The sequence below is a fragment of the Chenopodium quinoa genome, unplaced genomic scaffold (genome assembly GCF_001683475.1).
Source record: "Chenopodium quinoa cultivar QQ74 unplaced genomic scaffold, ASM168347v1, whole genome shotgun sequence".
In the NCBI taxonomy this organism is placed as follows: Eukaryota; Viridiplantae; Streptophyta; class Magnoliopsida; order Caryophyllales; family Amaranthaceae; genus Chenopodium; species Chenopodium quinoa.
In genome coordinates, this window is record NW_018745488.1 from 717576 (window position 1) to 735112 (window position 17537).

At 37.7% G+C, this 17537-nt stretch overlaps 1 protein-coding gene across 1 annotated transcript; it reads right to left on the reverse strand.

Annotated features, from left to right (window-relative positions):
* Window positions 1-8881: 8881 nt before the first annotated feature.
* LOC110715248 lies at window positions 8882-11623 on the reverse strand. The gene is made up of 5 exons (XM_021893816.1): window positions 10654-11623; window positions 10042-10481; window positions 9560-9868; window positions 9290-9406; window positions 8882-9127 (listed from the first exon to the last, which is right to left on the reverse strand). Exons 1-5 carry the CDS (start codon window positions 11621-11623, stop codon window positions 8882-8884), a joined length of 2082 nt encoding a protein of 693 aa, XP_021749508.1.
* Between the last annotated feature and the right edge of the window lie 5914 nt (window positions 11624-17537).

The window sequence follows — 17537 nt, forward strand, 5'->3', positions numbered from 1 at the left end:
GCAATATTTTATTACTCCGTTTGTTATTTAATTGTGGTTTAGGATTAAATAATGAGTCCATTCGATTCCTGGAATATATAAAATAGGGTATCAAGACCAGTCTTGGTAAGACAACACCTATTAAGTGAACATTGAATATTATAATCGAAAATTATCCCTAATCGAGGTCATTTAAACAATGGACGATTAATGACCAATTGAGATTAGTGTGTAGTATGATTTATAGCACTGTTTCTTGTGCTACGAGAACATGATTGTGATAAATCATTTTCTTAGGTATTGATTTAGAACCATACTGGATAAACCTATGAGAATAATTTAAGAGATTAAAAGTCATCATAAGTATACTTCTCATTATGGCTATCGGAACCTATTTCCTTGACCATGAGTATTGTGAGTTCTCCTGTTTGAGTACTAGTCCGCTTTGATGTTGTCAAGCGTCTGCCGTAATAGGGGATTATAACGGCAACACTCGGGTAGCTAGGTCCTCTTAGTAAGAGGAGCTACATTACAAGACTAGGAATGTCCCCTACTAAAATAGGGAAGATGTCTTTGTTGTATACAAGGCCTCTTGTAGAGCAACATTGTAAAAATGCATGGCCGTGCTTGGATGGATTTTAGAAATCATCTGTTTATTGACAGTCGTACTCAGAATCGAGAAACACTTCTAGACGTAATAAGGATGACGAAATAATCTTACCTTATAGTTCATGAAGAGACATGAAGTGACATAGGAAAGGGGCTACACACTAAATGCTCACTTGTCCGAATGGACAAGTGGGAGATTGAAAGGAATGGTATCCTTCGAACAAGTGTATTATTTTGATAGCGGGTTCTAAATTATTAGAAAACTAATATATACAGTAAGGTTAAGTGATCGGAATTTTTGGGTGGAGGCTGCTTCCGATCAATAATATTAATGTATAATTAATATTACAGCTTAATCTTGATTGAACCCTTTTGGTCACACCCTAGCAAATATACGAACCGACTTGACGAATTAATTCGGAAGAAATTAATTTGTCTCCTCAGTAATAAATATTTAGAAGTCGGAAATTCGAGCTTAGAGCGTCGAAACCGAGCGTCGGAAGTAGAGTCGAAATAGTGAAAGACGAGACATGAAAATAATGATAAATTAACAAGACCAAAATACCCCTATCATCGGAATGCCCCGAGAAAATCGAGTGCAAGGGGCATTTGATATAGCATGGTGGCTAGCATGCGCACCAAGCCAAGCCTTGGCTGGCTGGTGCTTGCTGGTGCACCAATGCGACCATCGCAAGGCCAGCCGCGTTGGGCCAAGGCGCGTAAGAAGCAGCAGCTCTCAGCAGCTGCCCGCATCTTTGATGCGTGGCTCACTGGCTCAGAGCACGATCAGCCCGCACAAGCTGCTGGGCTTGATGGCTAGCAGCATTAGCGGCTCGCACGCTTGTATTGGGCGTGATGGCAGCCGCGCATGGCAGCCCACCTTGGGTGCCTTGGTGCCCAAGTGTGGTGCCATGTGTCGTAATTTTAGTGGAGCTTAAGGGGGTGTGTTGGCCGGTTTTTGGAGAGGGAGTGGGAAGCAAGTTTCCCCCCCCTCCTCCAAATAGTCCTCACCTAACCTCTCTCATGAGCTTGCCACTTGTTGATTTATTACTAGTTTGATTATTAATTTTATTTTAGCTTTAAAATAAAACAGAAAAATCAAATTCTCCAACATTGATGGGAGAGCTTTTTCACTCTCTTTTTTTCCCTTTAAATACCCAAGTTGGGGTATTGGGAAAATCACTTGAGTGAGAGTTGAAAAAGGCATCATCATTGTGAAAACCTTTGAACTTATTTAATCACTCGGGTTTTGGTCGGACCTTGCTAACTCCAAGGTAGCGGACCTAAAAAGTCGGTGTTCGTCCTTTATGGGTGGATATCGTTGGAAGCTCGGTATTTTCGGAGCCAAAGCTTTCAAGTAAGAGCCCATTATGTTGGGCAAAGCTCACGTCAAAGGTAAATTCCGATTTTATCCATTTTGTGCGATTTGTTATGCTTTATGGTTTTACTAATTGCGAGTGGTTCTTTGGGTCAGGGTCGTTTCCGCGGTAAGTTGGACTTACAAAGCCCCAACAATTAATTAGCTCTCTAATAATTCCGAACACCCTATCGGAACAATACACTTATTCGAAGGACACCATTCCTTTCAATCTCCCACTTTTCCGTCCGCACAAGTGAGCTTTTAGTGTATAGACCATTTCCTATGTCGCTTAATGCCTTTTCATGAACTACAAGGTAAGATTTTTTTTTGTCAACCTTATTACATCCAAAATTATTTCTTGATTTCTAGTCCAACTGTCAATAAACAAATGATTTCTAAATTCCATCCGAGCACGACCATGCATTTTATAGTCTTGCTCTTCAGGAGGCCTTGTAAACAACAAAGACATCTTCCCTATTTTTTATCGGGGGACATTTCCAGTCTTGTAATGTATCTTCTCTTACTCAGAGGATCTAGCCACCCGAGTGTTTCCGTTATAATCCCCTATTGCGGTAGACGTTTGACAACCATCAAAGCACACTAGTACTCAAACAAGAAAGCTCACAATACTCTTGGTCGAGGAAAAAGGTTTCGATATCAATAATGAGAAGTATACTTATGACGATTTCTAATCTCTTAAAGTATTCTCATAGGTCGATCCAGTATGGTTCTAAACCAATACCCGTGTTAATGTTTTATGATGATCATGTCCTTGTACCACAAGAAACGGTGATATAAATCAAACTACACACTAATCTCAAATGGTCATTAATTGTCCATCGCCTAAATGACCTCGATTAGGTATAATTTTCGATTATTAATATTCAATGTTCACTTCATTGGTGTTTCTTTATCAAAAACATTGTCTTAATACCTGTTAACTCGAATGAATAATACACGAGGGGGGGTGAATTGTATTGTAGAGGAACTAGGGTAATTTTTGCGGAATTCTGAAAGAAACTTAAACAAAACTTTAAAGTGCAAGAGAGATTTTACGTGGTAAACTTCTTGGCCCTAATAAAGACGAAAAACCACGACCACAAGGGATTTTAATCACAACTCTTAATAATAATAGGGCAAACAACCTATTACAAATTAAGACTTCTAATCTCAAGTTCCTCTACGAACTTAAGTTCCCCCTCAACTGATCCCTCAATCAGTGGAGCTCTTGAATCTCTCTCTTTCTCCTTGCTTCACTCAAAGCAATTTCACACTCTAGAGTTTACCCAAACTCTACCCCAATACAACTCAATATAAAACTACTAAGATGCTAAGTACAAATACGCTCAAGGACTTAAGTGGATTTTTGACTCTTTTAGAAAAGCTAAGAATCGTAATGCTCAAGTGTGTTTCTCAAAACAGAAAACTAATCCTATTTATACAGAAGGAAAGCAGTTGAAAACCTTACGTTTTCCTTAGCTCCCACTATACCACAACTTCCATGAAATAAGGAAATGCAATTCGTGGATGCTTGGGCAACAAGCTGAAGCGCACAGCAAGGAGGTGGTTCTTACATTTTCTCAACCTCCTTTACAAAGTAAAAACCGTTTGAAAAATAGTTTTTACCAAGTCAGATTTTCCAAAATGTTAGGATAAAATCAGAACATAAAATCTTTTAATAAAGAAGATATTTTTACTTAAAAGATATTTTTCCGAAATAAAATTAAATCTTTGTTAAAGAAAGGAAAAATAAAATCTTTATAAACTGAAATAAAATCCACTTAAATCCTATCAAATAACAATGTACTTAACATATATACAAGAAGCCTAAAATAAATAATAAAGATACAATAGACCCCTTGGAACACAGTGAAGCTTCGACTCTGGAGCTTCAGTTCCTCCCTAAAGGAACTTGGCTTCTGATTGGCTTTTATGCTCGTCCATAGCTCATCCTTTAGACTTGTTCCATGCTCCATTCTAACTCTAGAACTTTGTTGCATATAAAACCTGTCAATACATCAAAGCTAATAGACAAAAGTTAAAGCCCCTATGGGTTTTCTTAGGTTCCTTGAGTCATCATCAAAGCTTAAGATCAACAATATTCCCTCTTTTTGATGAATGGCAAACCTAAGCAAACTCACAAAATAAAAAATTTCGAAAAACAATAAAAAAACGAAAAACTTAAAAACATGAACTAGCTAAATTTAAACAAGGAATTGAATGAAAGTTATAGTTATACCAAACTTAAAAAAATGAACTAGCTAAATTTAAACAAGGAACTAAATGAAAGTTATAGTTATACCTTCTATTGTAAATGGATGGAGAGCTTGTCAACAATTGAGTTTGCCTTCTTTTCCCCCTTTTGGCGTTCATCAAAATTAATGCACACAAATATACATATCTAAACACAACACCATTTTATTAGTTTGTGTCCAAAGCATAGAACAAAGCACATATAGGCAGAAATAGTATGCAAATAGTCATAAAGCAATCAAGCAACATCCATATAAACAAACTAATGTTCCTCCAGAACATCAAAAATAAAAGAAAATACCCTGTTTAATTGTTTACAGACCAAAAGAAGCAAAATAAAACAAGTTCAAGTTAGATCAAGTTCAAGAAAATAAAGTTTTAGAGCTAAGACAGAAGGAAAACATCAAGCTTTAGGGGAAGAGGACTGGGTCTCTTCTTCAGCATCATTCGCCGGCGCCTCTTCAATGACCAAGTCCTCCAATTTCTTCAACAAGTCAGCCTGCCCTTTGGAAAGAGTTGATGTGTTCTGATGCATTGCTGAGGTGAGCTTTGTGGAAGCTTTCACCAAGTCTAACACTACCTTCTCAAGAGCTTCAATCCTTTGAATCAACCCTGGTTGAGTGTCAACTAGCTTTTGTACTGTCTCCTTGAGAGCCTTAAGTTCCAAGGTGGAACTCACTGTGTTGAAATTAGCAAAACCTGACCCTGTAGGAAAAGTTTTTTCAACAGAAGCTTGAAGGATGCCCTGTTCCCCCTGAGAACCAGTTTTCTCTTCAAGGATCCCTTGATCCCCAGGTGCACTATTTCTCTCTTCGCTCAGATCAACCACTGCGGCAGACTCATCCTTGTCCTTCCCTCTTCCCAGAGCTTTGATTACTCTTTTGGTTTGGCATCACAATCACCTCTTTCTTTTTCTGTTCACCTTCTTTCTCATTGTCCTCTCCCTCCAGCACAACCTCAAAACATCCATCCACAACCTTCATCTTATGGTTTTCAAGAAAAATGGGCTGCATGTACTCGGTGTTTTTGAGGGGAAGGGGTTCTTTATCAACAAAGGAAATACCAAAGCTTTCAAAGACATAGGTGAGAAGGTTACCATATCCCACCTTCCAACATTTTGGAACATAGTGAGAGAGGTGTTGAACCATGATAGAGGGAAAGTTTATTTGGATCTTTTTGGCTAGGCAATAGATGAGAACAGAGTCAAGCTTGTTGGCACTGTATTTCTTTTGGGTGCGAGGGAAAATATCATTAAAAACAAATTTTAGCAGAGTTTTGTCAAGAGGGGTTAGGTCATTGTGATTTATGTAGGTTTCCTGCGGGGCTTCACCTAGGAACTCTACTATTTCATCAATATTTGCATCAGGAAGAGGGTTCCTTATCACATTACTCTTAAAATACAAGTCATATCCAGTATTAGGAACATCAAACAGCTCAACCAAGTACATCGCATCAAATTCAATTTCTTTTTCATACACACAACAACGAATAACACCTTTAGAGTATTTGAAACTTTTGCGAAAATCCCTCATAGCATCAACATACATACTCCGATTAAAGCATTCACTCAACAAATTCACCCAATTTTGAGCCTCAATTAAGTCAAGCAGTTCATACAACTTAATAGACTTACACCAAGGAAGATTAATGGTCAAACCTGTCACAAAGTGACCACTGATCTTCTCTTGCCTTTTCATGGCTGCTGGTTTGTCCCGGTAATTGACACCTAGTTCCGGAGCGCTTTCTTCTTCTTCTTGCATGTCGTCAGACTTCCTTTTTTGCGAAGACTGGGATTCGGTAGTTGAATCCACTTTTGGAGGCTCTTGGTCATCAATGGGGTTTGTGTTTAGGTCGGCTTCAATTTTCGGTGGGATTTCCATGGTAATTTCTGGAGTTGGGTTTGTGTTTAGGTCAGCTTCAATTTGGGTTTTTGGAGAGGTAGATATTGGAGAGTAATTTTGATCGAAGTGATGAGAGAGAAGGTAATTTTTGTGTGGTGTAAATTTGTGTGAGGCTGACATCTTTTATGGTGGAGGTAAATTGGTGAAGTGAGGTATCGCTTGGGAGGTGAGGTTAATTTTGTTTATTTGACACTCATATTTATTGCTTAGGGAAACCCAAACCGTGTTTCAAGAGAGTAGTGTAAGTGGGCTACTTTTTGAACAAAAGATAATGATGAATTTAGATGCATTCATCCGATTTTTGTGTTTAGATAAAAAGAATTTGGAATTTTGAAAAATAGATAAACAAAACAATTTTATCTCTTGAATTTTATAAGTAAAGAACACTTGCAAATACAACTTGATACACGGAACAAATCAACAAGGCTCATGCAACCAATTTTGGACTTTTCATATTCTATGACTTTCAAATTTACATGCCCTTAGTAAATATTACTCCTGCTCACAACATGTCTTAACTATGTAATTAAACATATAACACTTGTGCATAGTATACAACAGATTAAACATGTCAGTTTGAGTTTCATACATGAGGGAACTTGATGCATTTTTCTCAGTATAACTTAATCATCCCAGATTCCATTCTCATCTTCTCATGCCTTTCTCTATTCAAGGGTTTTGTTAATATATTTGCAATTTGATTGTCAGTTTGGCAGAAATTTAATTTAATCAAACCCTTTTAAACATTATCCTTAAGGAAATGATGTCTTATATGAAAATGCTTAACTCTTGAATGATGGACTGGATCTTTAGATATGCAAATTGCACTAGTTTTATCACATTATATAGTAATGCAATTAAATTTAATACCAAAGTCACGTAACTGTTGTTTAATCCAGAGGACTTGAGAGCAACAAGCAGCTGCTGCTACATACTCAGCCTCTGCAGTAGACAATGCAACATTATTTTGTTTCTTGGAACCCCAAGAAACTAGACAAGAGCCAAGGAACTAAACCATACCTTAGGTGCTTTTCCTATTGACTAGGTCACCTGAATAGTCAGCATCTGTGAATCCTCTAAGCATAAAGTAATCACTTCTAGGATAGAACAGACACATGTCATCTGTTCCTTTGAGGTATCTCAAAATTCTCTTAACAGCCGTTAGATGTGATTCTTTAGGATTAGATTGAAATCTAGCGCACAATCCAACATTAAAAGAAATGTCAGGCCTACTGGCTGTTAGATTGAAATGAACCAATCATACCTATGTAAGAGGTTTAATCCTCACTTGTTCCTTGTGGATCCTCATCAAGTCTTGTTGCTGTTCCCATAGGTGTATGACTTGTCTTGGCATTCTCAATGTTGTACTTCTTCAGAAGTTCCTTGACACACTTCTGTTGGTGAATCATTATTCCTTCAGCTGTTTGCTTTATTTGAAGTCCAAGGAAGAACTTTAATTCACCCATCATGCTCATCTCAAATTCACCACCCATTAGCTCAGCAAAGTACTTGCACAAACCATTGTTTGTAGCACCAAATATAATATCATCTGCATAGATCTGTACAACTAACAAATCAGTTCCTCGAGATTTAAGAAAAAGAGTTTTGTCTACTTTTCCGCTTTTGAAATCATTTTTCATAGGAACTTTGAAAGTCTTTCATAAGAAAAAGAGTTTTATCAAGCTTTAAAACATGATTTGGATATTTAGGATTTTTGAAACCTGGAGGTTGTTCAACAAACACCTCCTCATTTAAGAAAACATTTAGAAAAGCACATTTCACATCCATTTGATAGAGTTTGAAACCCATAAAAGAAGCAAAAGCTACTAGGATTCTAATAGCTTCTAATCTAGCTACAAGAGCAAAGGTTTCATCGAAATCAACACCTTCCTGTTGGTTGTAGCCTTTCACAACCAATGTAGCCTTGTTCCTTACAATGGTTCCATGTTCATCAAGCTTGTTCCTAAACACCCATTTGAGCTCAATTACTTTCTTTCCCTTAGGCTTTGGTTCAAGGTGCCAAACTTTTTTCCTTTCGAACTCATTGAGTTCCTCTTGCATGACCACTATCCAATCAGCATCTCCCAAGGCTTCTTGATGATATCTTGGCTCTAGAATGGACAGAAATGCATGGAATGCGTAGTAGTTCCTCATTTGTGATCTTGTTTGAGTTCCTTTTTCTTATATCACTGATAATTAGATCAGTTGGATGGGAACCTCGATACTTGAATGGCCTGGGTTGAAATTCCTTTGCTGGAACACCAATTTGAGGAGCTTCTGGTTCTGTTCCTCCTGCTTCTTCCGCTTGTTCCTCATTTACCTGTTCATCGGGTTGAGGAACCTCTCCATTTTCTTAATGATCCTCTTCTGGAGCAGGCTGCTTTTCCTTGGTTTGCTTCTAAGTCTCTTCTTCATCCCTGTCTCTTATCAATCCAATTTCAAAATCATTATTATCCTCTAGTTCCTACACACTCACAAATTGGTTAACTTCATATAAGATTATATGAATGCTTTCCTCAACACATATTGAGCTTTTATTGTAAACTCTATAAGCTTTTCTATCAGAGGCATATACTAGAAATATGGCTTCTTCACTTCTTCCATCAAATTTCCCTAGGTTTTTCTTACCATTGTTATGTACAAAGCACTTACAACCAAAGGCTCTAAGATAAGATATGTTTGGCTTCCTTCCCTTGAATAATTCATAGGGAGTCTTGTTGATGATACTTCTGATTGTTACCCTGTTAAGGATGTAACATGCTGTATACACGGCTTCAGCCTAGAAGTTCCTTGGCAATCCACTTGCAATCAGCATTGTTCTAGCCATTTCCTCAAGGGTTCGATTTTTCCTTTCTACAACTCCATTCCGTTGAGGATTCTTTGGAGCCGAGAAGTTATGGTTCATGCCATTTTCCCTGCAAAACTCATCGAATCTTGAGTTCTCAAATTCAGTTCCGTGATCTGATTTGAGATGGACTATGGAGTGACCACTGATTTTCTGTATTTTCTTGGCAAAAGCAACAAACTAGTTAAAAGTTTCATCTTTAATAGCAAGAAAAATAACCCAAGTGAATCTAGAATAATCATCAACAATAACCAAAACATATTTCTTGCCAATCCTGCTTTGAATTCTCATGGGACCACACAAATCCATATGGATTAATTCAAAAGGCTTTGAAGTGCTTACCATTTTCTTCAATTTAAAAGATGAGCGAACATGCTTGCCTTTCACACATGCATCACAAACTTTGTTCTGTAGGAACTTGATAATAGGAAGTCCTACAACCAAGTTCCTTGCCCTCAGCTTGTCCAGTAATGAAAAGCTATCATGTACAAAACGTTTATGCCATAGCAGGGGATCATCTTCAACAACACCTAGACATGTAAGGTTGTTCCTTGGGATTAAGTTGAGGTCAACTGTATAAGTGTTCCCTTTTCTTGTTCCTTATAGAACAACCTTTCCTGACTTGTTGTTGATGATGTTGCAAGAATCCGAAGTAAAACTTACAGAGTTTCCTTTATCACTGAATTGAGATATACTGAGCAAATTGTGCATTAAGCCCTCGACCAGGAACACATTATCAATGGAATGAGATTTAGATCTTCCAATTTTGCCTTTTCCAATGATCTCGCCCTTCTTATTATCCCCAAAGGTTAATGTTCCTCCAGGGCAGTCTTCTAGTGACAGGAATTTTGATTTATCACCTGTCATATGCTTTGAACAACCGTTGTCGAGATACCACGAGTTGTTACCCCTCACTAGGACCTGCAAGAAAACTAAGCATTAGGATCAGGAACCAAGGTTTCCTTGGGTTCCTTAGACGTGGATGCAATATCAGTTTTCTTTACCCACACTTGTTTTACATTTCTTTTATCAGCTTCTTCTCTTATCGTACACTGTCCATAGAGATGTCTAGTCTTACCACAAAAACTGCATACCTTCATGCTAGGAAGCTCAACATATTTCTTTTGCTTACCTTTCTTCTTGGTCATATAACCAAGGTCTTCAGTTCTTTTTCCTTGAGCTTCGATTATCCACTTAAGTATGACTTTTGGGTCAATACTTCTATCCTTTCTAGAATTCTGTTCCGATTCAAGTTGATCCTTTTGGGTTTTTAAAGTAGAAAGCTCATTTTTCAAATTTTCAAAATCAACATTGAATTTAAGCAACTGATCGCTTGAGGAATTGCTAGAACTGATATCAGAATTTATGAGCTTATACTGAGTTAATTCAACGTTCAGAAGAATACTTTCATTCTTAATTCTATCAGCTATCTCAGTTATGTGTTTGTATTTAAAATCAAGCTCTCTTAGTTTGCTTTGAGACTTGGCATAGACTGTTTCCAACCAAGCACCATGTTCTTTGCAAACCTTAAGATCTTTTCACATTTGTTCAACTTTACACATGTATCTCTAAATAATTCTTCTTCTTCTAGACATATATCTATTAAGACATCTTTAGAGAGAGTTTTAAGCTATTTAGGATCAAGAAATATCTCTTTCTGGAGTTCCTTAAGGTAAGCCTTTTCATCATCTAATTTGGCATCAAACAAAGATTGGCCGTCTCCTCTTCTGGTTGGTCATCATCTTCTTCTTCACTCTCTGAGTCTCCCCAGGCTGCTATCATGGCCTTCCTCATGTTTGACTTTTGATAGTTTGCTTTGCTGAATTTTTCTCTTCCCTGTTCCTTAGCCTTTCCTTTCCCTTTATCATTTTCCCATAGGGGGCAGTCTCTGATAAAGTGATCTGGGGATCCACACTTGTGGCAGCTGTAGTCAGGCTTTGTATTTGAGGTCTTTCTCCCGATCGCGAAGTTCCTTAAGGTTCGGCCTTTCTTGAACATCTTTTTAAATCTTCGCACAATTAGGGAAGCCTCATCCTCGTCCACTTCTGAGTCTTCCTCCTCATCAGCCTTACGAGCCAATCCCTTGTTCCTCATGGGTTCAGTGTTGACTCCAAGGTGTAGCTCATGAGTCATGAGAGAACCTGCTAGTTGTTCAATATTGAACTTGGTAAAGTCCTTTGTTTCCTGTAGGGCTGTCACCTTAGCTCTCCACCTCTCATCTTGTGGAAGACTTCTAAGAACTTTCCTAACCTGCTCATCTATAGGAATCTGTCTACCAAGGGAAACTAACTCATTTATGTTGTTAGTAAAACGGGTTAGCATCTCTTGAATGGTTTCCTTAGGATGCATTTTAAATCTTTCATACTTAGACATAAGTAGATCGATTTTTGAGCGTTTAACCTCATTAGTTCCTTCATGAGTAATCTGCAGCAAATCCCAGATTTCCTTAGCGTTCTTGCACCCCATAACACAATTGTGTTCGTGAGGTCCAAGTCCACTGTGGAGTAATTTCACAGCCATAGCATTTATTTCCATTTTATCAAAGTCCTCTTTTTCATATTCAGACATAGGCTTAGGGATTACCTCGTTCTGAGCATTTGTTTTGGTGACTTCAAAATCACCAACCTCGATGACCCTCCAGACTTGGTAGTTCTCTGCCTTGATAAAGATCTCCATGCGGTTCTTCTAGTAGGTATAGAACTTGCCGTTGAACATAGGAGGCCTCTGTGTTTAGTATCCTTTCTCGTACTTCTCATGAGTATTCATTTTCTCCAAGACCTTTCTTCTTCAGGGTTTCCTAAATTTCCTAGAAGTTAGGCTTTGATACCAATTGTTGTTTTAATGAATACTACAAGAAGGGGGGGTTTGAATTGTTGTATGAGAATTTAGCTAAACTTTTTGCGGAATTAAAATTAAGTTAGCTAAAGGAACTGAAAGATTAACTAAAGGAACTAAAGAATGCAAGAGAGATTTTACGTGGAAAACTCCTTGGCCCTAACAAGGAGAAAAACAACGACCACTTGGGATTTTGGGAAAAGAATCTTCACTATAATAGGGAAAATGAACCTATTACAAGCTAACGACTCAAACTCAAGTTCCTCTACGAACTTGAGACCCTGAGGAACAAGTCACCCAACTTGTTACTCGTCTCTTCTCTTTCTCTCTTCTCACTTCTCGGTTCTTTCTTCTCTTTCTCTTCTCTTTCTCTTCTCTTTCTCATTTCTATTTCTCATATGCAAACATTCACTCGAACTTCCCCATTTCCCAAATTACAACTTGAAAGATAAACAAACTCTAGTATAATAACATTAAGAACACTCTAATGAACTTGTGTGGAATTGACACTTGACTCGATTTGAAGCTTGAAAACTTATGTGAGCAAGGGTGATTTTTTCCAACAGAAATCAATGGTTATTTATAGATCAACAAATGCTTGGAAAAATTTTCTTTGTGCAGCAACACCAGTACGGCACTACTCATACCCACTAAGAAGATCATGTTTCTAGAATTAAGTAACCATGAACTCCTCAATGTGCAAAACCATGACTGACATAGAACATGGGAGAGTAAGCCGTAAGTTTTGGAAAACATGGTGATTTTATTTTTTCAGAAGATATTTTCAAAAATAAGAAAATAAAATAAAATCTTTTTTCACAAGATATTTTCGAAATTTTAAAATAAAATCCCTTTCAAAAGATAAACGTTTTAGAAAGCAACCGTTTTCCTAAAAACTAGCATGCACAATTTTATCTTTTTAAACCAATTCCACATAGAGTTTTCGAGTGCCATTTAATATCTTATACTTACATAAATACTAAAATATAAAAATATATTTAGTCTTCATGTTCTCTGATGAAGCTTCTACTCCGATGCTTCTGTACCTTGGGAGGAACTTCTCCTCTCTAATGAGGCTTCTTTTGTTCCCTGAGGGAACCTTCTCTTCTCCAGTCTTCATTTCTGAAGAGCCAGTTCCTGTGAGGGAACTCTTCAATATGGATAGCTCTACTTCTGGCCTTCTTGTTCCTCATGGTATTTTTACAAGACACTTCATTTTCCTAGTCTTTGTAACTGAGTACACACTAGAACAGTCAAGCACTTATTAGTTTGTAAGTAAGTGAGGTTGTGTCCTCATCAAAATCATTAAGTCCAACAGATTATGGCAAATATAAAAAGGGGGCATGATCTACTTCCTTTATCTTCTAAAAACAAGAAAATCTGAGCTTCGTAAAGGGAGAAAGGGGCAAAAATGGTGAAGGAAGAAGAAAGAGAGTGCGAAATAAAAAATCGCGCTCAGTGATTTCATTTTGCTGATATAAATGTCGCGCGCAACTGAATCTGTTGCGCATGACATTTCAGCGCAACTCAAAACGTTGCACGTGCCTTGCCAGCGTGGCCCACTGAGTTGCGCGCGGATACTGGTCACCATAATGACCCGAATCCTAATTTTGTTTCGTTTGATCTTTTTTCGACGGTTTTTGCTCGTTATTAGATGTAATGGCGCGCAAATTATCAAAATCTTTTAAATTGCTTTGCATATTGTAGCTTGTTTTCTTCTTTAATAGTTTTCTGCATCATTCTTGCATATATACTGTGCTTTATGCCTCCCTAACCATACGTTTTGAACGTTTTTCGTAAGAGTTTCTTAAGACGTTCCATGGTGGTGCTTTACGTAAAAGAACCCACAAATAGGTTTATCATTTTACTGTACTAACGTTACAAATGTCCGGCTTTTCTTCTTTTTTCTCCTCCGAAGCAAAAAGGATGGCGTTGTCATGCAGCGTAAAAATACAAAAGGAGTATCGTACGGGGTAGGTGTTGCGTAAAATTTCACTTCAACTCAAGCTTTGCAAGATCCACCTCTCGGCACTAAAATGCGGTGGATTACTTTTTGCGTTAGCTCACGAGTCAACAGGCGCGCCGAACCATCAGGAACAGACACTACTTGATCGGAAGCAAACACGGTAGTTAGTGAGCTTACCAGCTTACCGGACAGTTAGGGTGTCCGTCCACCCCTTGTATAAAGAAGCGACGAGACGATGTCACGCCTATGTAGTCAGGTGCCCCTAGTCCTGAGACACATGCACTCATCTTGTTGACAAAACTGCTGACAGAGTTGCTGACTTTCTTCCCTCTCATTGGATTTTGATATATGCCTCCTGTCCTGAGACATGTAATTCTATCTTGAAGACATCCAGCTAGGGACCATTTCGGCTTGAATACCGAAAACCCCTTTTCATCTTTTTACTTTGTTAAAGTCAACCTAAATTTTTGAATGACATATTGAGGGACTTTAGACCAACGATGACATGATTGAGAGGAAATCATCCCCTTTTATTTTTTTTATATAACCGATTTCTTCTCATGACTGGACATCACCCAGAACACCTTTGCTTATAAAAGCGTTCTACAATTGCAAAGGGCCAACCTAGATTCTATAGCACGTTAAGACTAGGAAAAACTTTTTCTAGCCTTCATAGCTACATGTTTCAAACAATTAGCGAATCAAGGATCGTTTCGACATCCTTAACATTTCTGAAAGATTCTCTATTATTTGAGAACTTTGCAAAATGAGTCTTGAATTTATTTCCTTGACTACTTTGATAATCGTCTATTCTAGACTCAATCAAAGTGGGGGCTAACTATAGACATCTACTTTTGGCCTCCTGTCTCGACTGGAAGTGCAATGCCGATAAGTAAAACTATCTTTGTGTTAGATTGAAGTGGAGAATGCTTATAGATTAGTGGTTAAGCCACAAAACACAAAAACTAGCCCAAACAAAAAAAAACAAAGCTAAACGAGGTCTAATTTACTAAATTCGATCTATATTAGGCTTAAGCCCGTGCTTAAAACCCAATAATGACGGATTTAGGAGCGCTTAAGTTAAATTTTAATGCTGCCGTAGGAAAATTTGCACGCATCTCAATCAGTCGCGCTGGGCAGGCGCGCGCACTGATTTAGTTGCGCGCGACACTCAACGCAACCTCTAGAGATGCTGTAGGGAATAATTTCAAGCCTTAAATCCCACTAGCTTGAACCCCACTGTGATCATACACTAAAGTACGGTGGCGTCCAAAAGGGAAGAAGATAGAGCAAAAGAGTCGCCAACAAGTTTTAGGAACTTGTAAACCGTTCACGAGGTGAAAGTTACACCCCTTAACGATCCAAGAGATCGTCAACTCCATAAGGTCTAGAACCAAATAAGGGTTCGGAGATGAAGGTAAAATTCCAACCTAAAAGAGATTGAACCTGCCCTAATAATAGGTCTCTACTTTATTCTGATCGTATTCATGTGCGCTTTTCGATTAACATGCAATCAATAGATTAACCCTAAACCTGTTTAATCTATGTTGGTTGAATTTAATGCACAAATAAACTATTATTGGCGATCACTTGAATTTATAATCACAATTAACCCTAAACAAGATTGTTAATATCTTATTAAGCATGATTACAAGTACCAAATTCCCTTTAAACATTCATAAAAGGCGTGATCAAGCAATAAATAAATATCAAACAACATGATAATCAATAATAATAAAATATAATCATCATAAATAAAATAATCATCATAAATTATAACAATTATAATCATAATCATGTTAAAGCAAGATCCTAGGCATGATACTAACACGATTAATAACAAACCGTAGCATGTCACTAAGCATTAAAAATCAAATATTTAACTCTAACATGATACTAACAATCATAAATATTAGGAAGAACATAGGAAGCATCATACTTTTAATCATACTTAATATTAAAATTACCCTAGACATGATACTAGGAATATCATAATAACAATGAATACATGATTTCTACATCATAATATCAATAAATCAATTAAAGTACTTACTTTGATGTCTCGTACCTCTTTCTAATAATAAAATACACACGTTAGTAACTTCAAGAAAAATAATAATCAAACAATTAAATTAAATAATTAAAATAGAGATTTGGGACCAAACCCTCAGAAATTAAACCTTTCACGTCTAGGGCGAAGGCAACTTAGAATATGGCTAGGTGTTTCTAGATCTTGTGAATGCGGAATTTTATATGAAAAGCAAAGTGTGGAAAAGAGAAAGAAAGAAAGATTAAGAAAACTGATTGTCGTTGAATATTCGTAAGAATTGGTGAATTGGTGAGAATTGGTGAAAAAACGGAGTTTTTTAATACGATATTTATAGAGAAAGCAGCCAAAAAGATAAATTAAACAAAACAGAGTCTAGCGCACAGAAAACAGAGCTGGAGCCACCCTTGGCTAGCTGGCGCCAGGCACCAACACTAGCGCCAGGCGCCAGGCCTGGTTCCAGGCGCAAAAGCCTGGGGTTTGGCGCCAAGCCTGATTTCAACACGTTTTCAAAAATCAGATAAATTTACCTTACTGGAGGATAAAATCATATAATTTCCTCGAAAATGCTATTTGATTTTGATTAAAACTCTGAAAAGTCAACAAAAGTCAATTTATTAATGCTAATTGAATTAGGAATGAAAAGAACCTTCTAGAAGATTCTAGAAGACTAAAACCTTTCCTAATTTCATTAGGAATGAAAAATCATATTAGGCGCTCCCCTAGATCATTGGGCCGTATATAAAGATCAAACCGAGCCCCGTTTAGTAAATTGGCCATAACTTAGTCAATATTCATCGGAATTGGGCTTATAATATATCGTTGGAAAAGCCTTTGCAAGCCCCATCCAACTACACTACTATTGGACCCATATCATGGACCAACCAAATTGGATTGGCTGTTTTCTTAAAATAAGTTTTCAAAAACAGAGAGAAGAGGAAAGAAAATAAAACTTTCCACAACACTAGACTTTCCACACTTTGACTTCATTCGATTATGATTCGACGTGAACGGTATTCATCACTGGGTTTGGTTTTGGGGAGACACATTTGGGTGTCTACAGAAGCCCCCACTTTGACTGAGTTTGGAGAAACGCAAGTTTCGAAAAACGAAAGCCAAAGTAGCGAAAGGGACGGAGAATGACTCAGAACGTTCTGCGATCCTAAATCAATCTGCACCGCCGATACCTGCAAATTAGCGTTAGTTAAACAAATAAAAGAGTTAAGAAATGTGTATCTTGCACCGTCGAGCACACGTCTCTAAAAGTAACCGATTGTTACTGTCGCTTTGCTGTTTTGATGACCTCCTTACAGAATTGTTATCCCGGTTGAAAACCGCTACGCTTGTAACTGCTTCCAATTTTGGAAGATTGCTTCGCCTGAAACGATCCTCCACCGCATTGATAATATTCCGCGTCCAAGGGAATACTATCGAAGATTGCTTCTCTTGAAACAAATCCTCATCCGCATTGACAATATACCACATCCTATGGAACACCATCGAAGATTATTTCTCTTGAAACAATCTCCCTCCGCGTTATGACCATCTTCCATGCCTAAGGGAATATGATCGAAGACAACTTTTCCCGAAATTACCTTCAGTTGTTTGTGACAACTCTCCACAAGCTAGGCAACGCTGTCGAAGATATCTTCTCTTGAAGTCATCTTCATTTGATGTGATAATTCTCTTAAGGGAATCACCGAAGATCCACGCCTGTCGATCTTTAAAAGTTCGCCTGAACT

What these genes read in the sequence shown, in the direction of transcription:
- LOC110715248 (XM_021893816.1), bottom strand. Translation starts at nt 11,623, where the DNA reads ATGGAGATCTTTATCAAGGCAGAGAACTACCAAGTCTGGAGGGTCATC. An exon ending in AGAGGAGACGGCCAATCTTT is followed by an intron (nt 10,482 to 10,653) that starts GTTTGATGCCAA and finishes AAATGTGAAAAG; the next exon opens with ATCTTAAGGTTTGCAAAGAA. An exon ending in TCAACAACAAGTCAGGAAAG is followed by an intron (nt 9,407 to 9,559) that starts GTTGTTCTATAA and finishes TTACTGGACAAG; the next exon opens with CTGAGGGCAAGGAACTTGGT.